The sequence below is a fragment of the Hermetia illucens genome, chromosome 4 (genome assembly GCF_905115235.1).
Source record: "Hermetia illucens chromosome 4, iHerIll2.2.curated.20191125, whole genome shotgun sequence".
Lineage (NCBI taxonomy): Eukaryota > Metazoa > Arthropoda > Insecta > Diptera > Stratiomyidae > Hermetia > Hermetia illucens.
Window position 1 is genome coordinate 169,536,932 of NC_051852.1, and position 11,585 is coordinate 169,548,516.

General features: G+C 43.7%; 1 protein-coding gene across 4 annotated transcripts in view; it reads left to right on the top strand.

Moving 5' to 3' along the window:
* The window catches only part of LOC119656317, a 193,939-nt gene extending 182,607 nt beyond the window's left edge, over window positions 1–11,332 (top strand). For all 4 annotated transcript variants that reach the window (XM_038062765.1, XM_038062768.1, XM_038062766.1 and 1 more), the window contains 3 exons: window positions 2,277–2,658; window positions 2,724–3,391; window positions 10,386–11,332. In XM_038062765.1, the coding sequence (XP_037918693.1) occupies window positions 2,277–2,658; window positions 2,724–3,391; window positions 10,386–11,143 (1,808 nt within the window). In that variant the 3' untranslated portion in view covers window positions 11,144–11,332. The remainder of the gene's footprint in view (window positions 1–2,276; window positions 2,659–2,723; window positions 3,392–10,385) is intronic.
* The last annotated feature ends 253 nt before the right edge of the window (window positions 11,333–11,585 follow it).

Consider the following 11,585-nt stretch of genomic DNA (forward strand, 5'->3'; position numbering starts at 1 on the left):
TTAAATAATAACAACAATTGATTTTTCGAAAATTCACAAATTTATTGATAATTTGGTCGTCAATACTCAACGCAAATACCTCAGTAGCAAGTCCAATCTCCTGCATTGTCAATTATGGCCTGGCACCGTCGGGGCATACTTTCCACTAGTTTTTCTGCATATTCTACCGGAAAAGGCCTCCAAATTTTCCGAATTTGTCGAGAAAGATGATCTAAATTACATGGCTTGCGTCTGCGAAGCTGCATTTTCATCAGAGCCCACACATTTTCCATGGGATTTGTATCCGGTGACTGAGATGGCCAATCTAAAGTGACAACTCCGTTTTGCGCCTTCCACTCGCTACACGCTCGACTCCGATGTTTCGGATCGTTGTCCTCTTGAAGGATCCAGCTTTCATTTTTCTTGATATACCATTGCTTAGCAGATGGTAACAAAGCCTTTTGATATATTTTATTCATTTTTTCGGATTTAAATTCTCGGTAAATAAGAACAAAGTACCGAAACCTTTGTTTGAGAAGCACCCTCAAATATGGACCTTGACGGAGTGTTTAACAGTCCGTTGAAGCATCCTACTGGTGGAGGTTGTCCAGGCGTGTTTGTTGCTCGGAAATGCCCAGAAGGAGGATTCATCAGAAAAAATTACGTTGCTCCAATCGCGGTCCAAGTTTTCCTTCGCCCATTCCACTCGTTTTTCAACGTGTTTTGCACTCAACATTGGTTTTTCCAAAGTACTGCGATATTTCAGTTTATTGGCAAGCAAGTGCTTGCAAATCGTTCCGTAAGATATGTCAACACCTTTTGCTTTCAATTTCACAGCAGCTCCACGTAAAGTCAAAGTTGGATCTTTCGAGAACAATACGAGAATCTTTTTTTCGTTTTTTTTTTGAGACTTTGCTTGCACTTCCGCGATCAAGAAAATCATCAACGTTACCGACCTTTTTATAGCGATTTATCCACTTGCTAACGAACTGCTTCGACTTTCCCATATATTTCGCAGCAGCAGTTTGCGTAAATTTGGGTCCTTTTTCATGCAAACATAGAAAAATTACCTCAAAGCAAGAGGCGTAAACAGCACTCATTTCGAAAAACCACTCAATCGAAGACTAAATTTGACAGAGAGCTGACTTTTTACAAAAAGCATGAAGGACTGAGGTGCCCTGTATGTCATAGAAAAAGAAACAGGACGCTCTGATTTTTTATCTACGTGTAACAGTGACCACGCTCTTATGTAATAGACTGTATCGAAAATCGAAATAACTCTCAGAGGCGAGGGGAGACCCTCAGGCACTTCCTCTGCGATTGACTACGGTCACTGGGTAAGCCATTCATTGGGTACTTCAGAGAGATTTCCAGATGCAGGGTGGGAGAGCTGCTTTCCTTCGTAAATGCAACGGACTGGCTCTGAAGATCTGAGTCGGCGGTACTCTGCTCTCATAATAGCAGTTACGGTCTTAGGAGTCTGTGGCATTAAAACGGTGCACCACAGCGCTAATTGGGCTCCTCGGAGGGGCCACTGATCGTTTGAACTGATGGATACCACCGGCAAATTACAATCAAATCCAAATATGAAATTATTCATTCAATTTTGAGATGCTAAAAAATGGTTGGTAAATTGGAGTTTTTTCTCATGCCTTATTTCAAAGACAATGAAGTGCAACAAATTTTGATTGTCTCTCGTTGCCTAGCTATTAAAGAAAATAGAGTTTTTGTTCAGTGGAATCCGTTCGCGTGTCAAGCCATGCACTAAGAGATAAATCACTGGAGATTGCATTCATTCTCTATTTCTTAGTAGCGAGGACACTTTGGGACAGGGACAGGGTTCCATTATGAGTTCACTAGAAGTAAATTGATGTGAATACTTTCAAGGTAGATTTCTGAATTGTTGTTTCTCATATGATTGAAGAAGATTGTAGGATTGTTTATTTGGAGAGCACAAAAGCATTACACAAGGCACCGATTTTATTTAGTCACCATATCAGGATTAAGATCATGGACGTGTACATAAGCATTTTTTTTGCCATTGGGATCAGCTCTCTAAGGTCAGCCTTTTCAGCAGCAGCAGCAGTATCACAGGAGCCGAACTATACTCGTACAAGGGCCTAATCAAAGACTTCATACACGCCAAAGTTGCAGCTTATCATCATCATCATATCATAGCTTTTTCAGTTAATCTTCTCCACCTTCGCTCATCGTCGTTAGCATCGCAAAACGTGTGAACAAAATTAAAGAACTTCCTACATTTTACTAACATTTCTTCTTTCTCTTTTTCATTACAGATTTTCTCATGCTCGAGAATATCACATCACAATTTCATAATCCATGCATACTGGACTTGAAGATGGGCACACGTCAACATGGTGACGATGCATCGGCTGAGAAACGCTCCAAGCAAATGGCCAAATGTGCAGCAAGCACATCAGGATCGTTGGGTGTGCGTTTGTGTGGAATGCAAGTGTATCAGGCTGATAGTGATCAATATTTGAAACGTGATAAATACTGGGGTCGAGAGCTGAACGAGGATGGTTTCAAACGGGCGCTACATAATTTCTTCCATAATGGGTATTTTTTGCGAACAAAAACCATTCGAAAAATTGTAAACCGCTTGAAGCAATTGCGTACAGTTATCGAGAGGCAGTCTAGTTATAGATTTTATTCATGGTATGTTAGAATTGGAACTGTGATGCGCCGATTAACTACAAGTTTGCGTTTCGTTCTTTTTACAGTTCACTTCTTATAGTATACGAGGGTTTCGAGGATATACCTGTTCATCCTATGGATGTCTGCTTTCAAGATGTTAACAACGATTGCTGTACACACTTATATAATAACAGTAGTGACGATGTTGATCATGACGACTTAGATGATATGAATGGTTCTCGCAGTCCGCCATGTTGCTACGATGCGGACGCTTCAAATGACTCAGCCGAAATGAATCTCTCCTCATCACATGAGGACAGTGACCACAATCATCACCATCCGAACCATCATCATCATAATAATCGTCATATGCATCGGCAACTACTTCATAACAGACGACATCACAAACGTGATATCGATGATGACGATGACGACACAGATAGCCATCGACATCGAACCGTTGATGGAGATGAGGACGAAGAGGTCGATCATCATCAAAGTAATATTGAAGTGAGTGCAGACGCTCATCAACGTGGTTTTGGTGAAGCGGCAGCACGCGGTGCCAAGGGCACCCAACCATTCATTCCAATTTCGGAGGATACAGTATTCTTAGATCCGGAACCACCAATGCCGAGCATATCGACATCGAGCCCGATGTCAGGTGATTCTTGGATGAATTATAGTAGCAACAGTAGCGATGATTATTCAGGAATATCAGAACAAATAAAGGCGGTAACATCTGGAAGGCAAACAGGTACGATTTGAATGTTTTTTACTTGAATTTCGTTGCCAAATTAAAGAAGGTTTTTAGTAAGCAATTCTGCAGACGTTGTTCAACAAATTACTTTCGGTTGTCTTCTCAAGTGCTTTTTTTTAATAATTCATAATCCCTAACCTTTTATTTTTTGCGCCTGCTTTATTCACGGTTAATCCGACGTGCTCTCTATTAAGGAGTGGTATCTCTCAGTAAAAGAGAGCTGTTCGTCTCAATAAATTTCAACCTTTTAGATTCCCTGCGTTGTTAGTTCTACAATCATAGTTAATTGAGAAAGCCAAAACCAACGGTTTGAACTGAATGCCTTCTATTGGGATTTGAACCTGATTCCAAAACTGCTGGATCCTAACGTACACGCAAAATCGCTCGCTATCCCCTTAAACCATCTGGAAGACTCGTTTCCTGAAAGTGCTCATCGCTAGCTACAACGTATTGCCATCTTTATTTCAGAACTCGAATACCGTTACCTTAAAAGTGTTCGTCTTTGAGGTTGTCCACGAAGCAAGCCATTTTTTGATGTCTTCATATGAAGGAATTCTGGGGAATATAGCGGGTGGGGTAGGACATCACATTTGAGCGTCTCTATGTAGGTTTTAACGGGTTTGGCAATATGAGGCCCAGCGTTGTCATGTAGTAACGGTATCTTTCTAGTATCCCGGTTCCTGTGGCCGTTTTTCGCGCATTGCTCGGCTTAGTCGCATCAATTGAAGTCGATACCATTGCTCAGTGATGGTTTCGTCCGGTTTCAACAACTCATAATAAATAACATGGATCTGCTTCCACCAAATACACGGCATAACCTTCGCAGCGTGTAAATTCGACAGACGACATAGAAGCATGACCGGGGAGTTCCCATGACTTTCTTTTCTCGGGGTTGGTTTAATGAATTCACTTTTCATCACCCGTCACGATGCGATACACAAATCCTTCCTTTTTTGCCGCTGGAGCAATTGTTCACAGCCGAAAAAACGACGCCCAACGTCCCCTGGCTTTAAATCTTAAGGAACCCAAATTCCTTGCCTTTGGATCATTTTCAACGTTGGCAATCGCTTGGAAATGGCTTTATGGGTAACTCCTATTACCGAAGCAATGTTGCTGCGTTTGGCATGGATTCTCATCGACCAATTCCTCAAATTTCACTTAGGACGGCATTTCCTTCAACTTTTTTTTTAACTCTCGATGCGCTTCAGGAAGGGTTTGTTTAACGAAGTACGAGGGTAGTCCGATATGTACTTAGTCTCGTCGCCCGATGGCGCCACTCTCGCAACCGAAATTCACTATGTGTAGTACACTTCCGTAAACGGCTATTTTCAAAATTTCAGCCGGATCGGCCGTCCTCGAATTCTAGAATAATAGAAAAGAACAATATCGGTCGGTGGTTCGATTTCTGGTTTTAGAAGGGAAATCGCGTCGTGAAATCAAAAAGCGCTTGGATGTTGTATACGGTGAGTCTGTTCCTGCGATGGCGACCATAAAAAAATAGTTTAACGAGTTTACATGTGATTGCACGTCGGTTTTTGATGACCGTTCACGAAACATGGCTCCACTGATACACACTGGAGACCAAGGAACAGTCGAAACAGTGGACGTGGTCCGCAAAAGGCGAAGGCTATCATGTCGGCCGGAAAGGTGATACCCACCGTTTTCTGAGATTCACAAGGTGTGATCTGCATCAATTGCTTGGAGAAAGGCGAAACGGTCAGGGCTCTCTGGGGAAAGGCAAAACGGTCACAGGGCCGATTCGATGGCGGATTGCCCCTTTTGGCGAAGAAAAAACACGGTCAAACTAGTCAAATTAGGCTACGAGCTGCTACCCCCGTTTCACCGTATTCTCCAGATTTGGCCCCATGCGACTTCTTTTTGTTTTCAAACTTAAAAAAAAAGCCACTCGCCGGGTAGAAACTTGAGTTGAATGAGGAGGTCATCGTCGCCACGGAGGCTTACTTTACAGACTTCAAAAAACTTATTTTTCAGGCGAGTTAAAGGAGTTTGAGCATCGCTGGATCGAGTGTATCAAGCTAAGAGGAGACTATGTTGAGAAATAAATAGCCACTTTTCCAAAATTTTCGTTTTTCTTTTGATAAGAACAGAAACACTTCCCGCAAATGATGATTTTTAGGCATAAAATCAGACATTTTCCACAACCAAAAGTATTTGTGTGTGTGTGTTTTTAGCTATCCCACGATGCTCTGGTAAGCTACATCAGAGAGAGCTAAGTTCCCCGATCCGGCTATACGTGAAGATGAAAAATGGCTACGCTCTGGGCCTATATATGCCTGCGGTCACTCGATTATATAGGCAATTTGTCCTTTATAGCTGAGACTCCTGCATACGGCACTCAATTTCCTTGCTGCTGAACAATTCCCAGTGCGTTGAGGCGCTTGAAAGTGGCTGGCTGAGTTACATGCAATGATTCCGCCAACTCTTCTTGGATTTGGCATGAGTCTTCATCGAGTAAAGTCATCAATTCGTCATCTTCAAACACCTTTCCTCATCCACCGCCATGCCGGTCTTCGAAGTTCAAATCACCGTTCTTGAAGCGTTGAACAACACATTCTTTCACTTATTGCTGCCTCGCCATACGTATCCCTATATCAGTGGGAACTTCAATCATTCCCTCATAGTCTACTCCAACTTCCGAAAACTTCCTTTCCTGCTCCTTACACTCGCTCTTACTATACTCAAGGCCGGTCTCTACTCGTTTTTTCACTGGTTATGCTTCGCAAGATATTTGCGTAAACAATTCGAAGGGTCATAATCCCGTGTAGCGCAAAAGGCGCAATAGAACGCCGAGCCTTGCTTGTTGACATGTGACCTACTCCTAACGTCCGGTAGTTCAACAAAGTTTACACTATGTCGACTCTGCTGGAACGAACGAGGAGTTTTCTGTCGAAAGCATTATCCCGAGGTATGCCCGTACTTTCGCAGAAAGACTCAACTTATCTGTCCGGATAGCTCAAGTGGTTGGAGCGCTGGGCTATCATAGCGAAATGTCGCGGTTAAAATCTCATTATTGACAGAGGGATTTGTTATCGTGAATGGATGTCGGATACCAGTCGTCTCAGCTGTGAATGTGTATCTGAGTCAAATTAGGGCAATAATTCGGGCGAGCGCAATGCTGACCACCTGCCTCCTACAGTGTGCCCTTGCCGTCTTGAATAAAGTGATCCAATATGGGTTGTTGCGCCAACGATTATTATTATATTTTTCCCACTTCTGCTGGGTGTCCATTCTCGGAAAACTGTTGACATCAGAACAAGGTAGATTGTGCACCGGGGGTTTTGCATATTGCTGGGCTCTTGTTGTAAAAGGAGGTTTGGGGGGGGGGATTATTGGAAGTCGGCGGGTACAGTACAGGTTTCAGGTCCAGTAGTTCCCCTTAGTCGGATATGGGACACTCTCGAAAGGAAATCTGCTGTAAGACTCGCAGCTATTTGCCCGGAATTACCCGAACGGACGACCATCGAAAGGTGAGGACCCCATAAGTCTTCTGTAATCGTCCTTATAACACATGGCATCCGTTTTCGCTTGTTCCAACATCGCAAAGCTTCTACCCACCAAATGTCCTGTTGTACCATCATTAAGTACACCTCTATGTACACCTATTTTGGAGGCACTGATAGAGTCTCGTTTAAATTCTCTTTTTAAACCCTCATAACCACGAGGGTAGTTCACACTGAACAACAGTTGCAATTCTCTATTACAATCCTCCAAGTCCCGCAATTGTCGCTTCAAGTCACTCGCTACCTTATTTAGCTGCTGCCGTCTTTATCCCTACACTCTAACCTTGCTTCCAACTCTTCTTCCCTTTGCCGTAAATGTCCCAGGAGGCTATTCAGCAAAGTATCCACCACCTCGATCGCACTGACAGCGCCACCTTTTATCTTCACTCCCTCGAGCCTTTAATTCAGGCTCTATTTGGTCCGCGAACAGGAACAGACGTTTGATGGTGTCTGCATCCTTACACAGGCCTTTTTCGATTTGAAGCGACTGGAATGGAACATTCCACCGCACAACACCGACCCAAAAACCCGCGCTCCACATGATATTGCAAAGTTCGCATTTTTTGCACCATCGTATCGATCACTTGCTTGCTAGTCGCAGCCAATGAATCACTTCAGTGCAAATATACTTTGATGCTTTCCGACATTGTAGAAAACCAAATTTTACTAAAATCGGTTCACTGGCTGTGTGTCTCCCTGTATGCATACCCGTCTGGCTATCGCACTTTTTTCGGAAATGATTATACCCATTGAAATTTGGCGAAAAGGTTGGAACCGTGAAACTCCACACATACAAAGAATCACATCATTTTACGTTGAGTTTAAGAGATGTGATGTCTATTAATGCAGATGTATCACCTGAATAGAACTGGAAAATGAAATCTCCCAGTATGATTTTGAGGTCGTAACTGGGGCTAGTTTCGAGGGTTCTTTCCACTGTCTCTGGAGTCGTCTCTTCGGAGCAAGGTCATTCATGAGGTTGATGTTTTGAATTTTTTTGAGACCTACTCTAAGCACATGGTTTATAGTCGGTATACCCGCTCTTCTCGGTAAAACTGGTCCTGGTTTAGCGTATTTATTTAAACGTATTCATATCGACCTATTATTGAGATGACACTGTCTCTCTGTACAGAAAGGTACCCTTTCTGCGAAAATGCACAAATCGTTTCTGCTATTTCGTTACCGGATCCGTCGTGTGTGCAATCGAATCTGGGGCTCCTTTCATGGCTTCGTAATAAGTAGTCTTGCATAGTTTAGGCTGGCTGTGATATGGAGGATCTTTTCACAATTTTTCCCAATTTTTGGCGAGAGAGATCCGTTTTCATTGTTGTCCCTTTGCAGTTTTTCCTAAGAAGAAAATTGTGATTGCTGAGATCACAAGTGAGGGGGTAGGATTTAACAGCAGAGCTGTCGGTGTTGGGTTAGCAGGTTTTGTGCTCTATCGTGGGTACCAAATCGCACTGTCGCCTTGGGATCTATACTAACTACTCTTTGATTGCATAGGAGTTGAATTCCCCCAGACAAATGAAAGTAATAAGTTTTCAATTGGGATATTAACAGATATTGTGTTGTACTTATCGCATCGAGTCATACTATACGGCGATTTGAAGACGACAATCTGTGTTACAGGTGTCTCTTTGACAAATTTATGATCGTAAGTTTCAGTCTCAATTTATAGCGCGTCAAAGATGGAGTCCACCAAGCAAGAAATTCGTCATTTTACATTTGTACTACCTGCGAGGTAAAAATGCAACGAAGGCGGCCAAAAGAATTTGTGAAGTTTATGGGTACCGATATTATAACGATTCGCACAGCACAGCGTTGGTTCGATCGATTTCGTTCTGGTGTAGTAGATGTCGAAGATATGTACACCCCGTACTGGTAGGCCAATCGTCGTAGAAACCGATAAAATCGTCGAAATCATCCAAGTAGACCGGCATGTGACCATTCGCTCGATTGGTCAGGAACTGTATATGGACCATAAAATCGTCTGGAACCATTTGCAGAAGATTGGATTCCAAAAGAAGCTGGATGTTTGGGTGCCACACGAGTTGACGGAAAAAAATCTCTTGGACCGAATCAACGACTGCGATGCACTGCTGAAATGGAACGAATTCGACCCGTTTTTGAAGCGGATGGTGAGTGGTGATGAAAAATGGATCACGTACGACAATCTCAAGCGAAAAAGATCGTGTTTGAAACGTGGGGAGCCGGCCCAAACCATCGCCAAGCTCGAATTGACGGCCAGGAAGGTTTTGCTGTGTGTTTGGTGGGATTGGAAGGGGATCATCCACTATGAGCTGCTGGTGCTCAGAGGTGGCGGTGAGGAAGATGGGGCGGCAACCCTATCGGCCAAACCAAAACCAAGTGGTCGAGGAGAACCTCCATAGTGGTGGCACCGGGAGACGCTGTAATTGCTTTGGTTTGCCGGCCGTGATTCAGTAGGCGAATGCTCCAAAGACCTAATTAGGGCGATCACACCCGAGTCTGCACGGGGACTCATCTGAAGTGGCAAACTGGTCACGAAACCTTACCAGGGGTATACTGGTACCATGGGAACCGGGAAAGCCCCTGGACTCACATACTTCGGATGAACTCCTGTTGTATGTGAGGACAGCTCGGTTATTTGCGGTTGGCCCCCCTAGTGGGAGTTTCATGGTGGTTGTGGTTGTGCTCAAGCGAGAAGAGACCTTCGGGCCTCGACGTGGTGTTGCGTATCAACACGGGTGCCGTACTCCATAGTTCGGTAGAGATTTAGGTAATTCTTGCATCCACCAGTATGAATGCTAAACCATGCACTTGATATAGACTGGTACCGTTGTGACTTGTCTCAGCGGGGCTCTGATTGTGGTCACAAAATCAATCCCTGTCTGAAGAGGACCGTAGGATTAAGTCTCACGACAGGTGCCTACGTAAAACACGATGGGCTTCACTATGAGCTGCTCAACCATGGCCAGACCCTCAATTCAGTCCTCTACTGTGAGCAACTCGATCGTTTGAAGCAAGCGATTGACCAGAAGCGGCCAGGATTGGTCAATAGGAATGGTGTTCAGTTCCACCAGGACAACGCTCGGCCTCACACATCTTTGATGTCCCCCAGAAGCTACGGGAGCTCGGATGGGATGTCCTACCGCACCCACCATATAGTCCAGATGGCACCAAGTGATTACCATCTCTTCCGGTCCATGCAAAACGCTCTTGGTGCTACTAAGTTCGCCTCAAAAGAGGCTTGCGAAAACTGGCTGTCTGAGTTTTTTGCAAATAAAGGGGGGGGTTTATAAGAGGGGGATAATGGCGTTGCCTTCGAAATGACAACAAGTTTGCGAACAAAATAGCGCATATTTGACGTAAATCGGATAGTTCTAAGTATGTTCAATAAAGCGCTAAAATTCGATCAAAAATACGACCTTACTTTTTCCCCAATCCAATACTTTAAAGCCGCGTTCTCATCTTAATCACTTTTATTGCAGGTCACAACAGTTCAGACGACGCCAGCTCAGATTTCGACAACAGTCTGATCCAGTACAGCTCGTTGAAGAGTTCTGAATTAAGTGTGAATGCCGTTGACCTCCCACCACCCGCGACAAATGTAGTGCCCGCCATCGAGAAAGTATCTGCTGCGAAACGTCCTCGAAATAAAGTCGATGAAATGCCTTTACCGAGTGGTAAGCAAGCAGAATTTGAAGCATCTTCAGTGGCAAAGAAGCTGACGACTAATAGCAGTACAAGTTTCGCTTCGGCCGCGAACCTCTCATCTTCATCTTCAGCCACAACATCTAAATCATATGCGAATAAGAACACCGCAGGCAGTAAACGAAGAATTAGTGGATCGAACACATCGGTTTCCCTATCGGGATCGGATAGTAGGCGGCGTCTAACACATAATCAGCATCATACGACATCTTGTAGCTCTCAGCACAATCGAATAGTGGCGCAATCTGTGACCGATGGTGGGAGCGGTTGTGGCCGAAGAGGAACAGTAGGAAGTACAGGTGAGAGCAGTAGTGACCATTCTGATAACGAGGACTCAGGCGAAGGAAATACGCTTGTTGACGTTCGTCTGATAGACTTCGCGCATACAACATTTGTGCCAAAGAACGGCTCGGATTTCATTACGCCCGCTGGAGCAATGACGACCGTTCATCAGGGGCCGGACAGTGGTTTTTTGACCGGCCTGGATAGCCTAAACAGGCTTTTGACAGATATTCTTGCCGAAGAAAAATTGTAAGGATTTGAACATGAGTCGGACAGCATGAGGCGCGTGATGTGACGACAAACAAAAAAATGGTGAAAACAAAGGACATAAGAAGAAATTTTTAAACAAAACATTACAAATTATGATAACAAAGATGATATCTCTTCCTTTTACTTTAAGATATACAATTTCGAGAGAGTATGATGATAACAATTAAGTGCGTATGAGTTTTTTTTATTACTATTTTCTTTTCCATCATCCTCCTCCTTCCCTTACTCATCTCGGATGAGCAACTGTGCAATGGCATTTTCCAGTGTAGACGTGAAATTCCAAGTTCCAATGAACTAATTTAGACACAAAATTTCCCTTATGGATACCAGTCAAACTGATCTCTACTATTTTAAACTAAGCAATGGTCGCACCTAAAACATGTTCGAAGACACAACCAATAGTATAAGATTAAAGTAACACATCG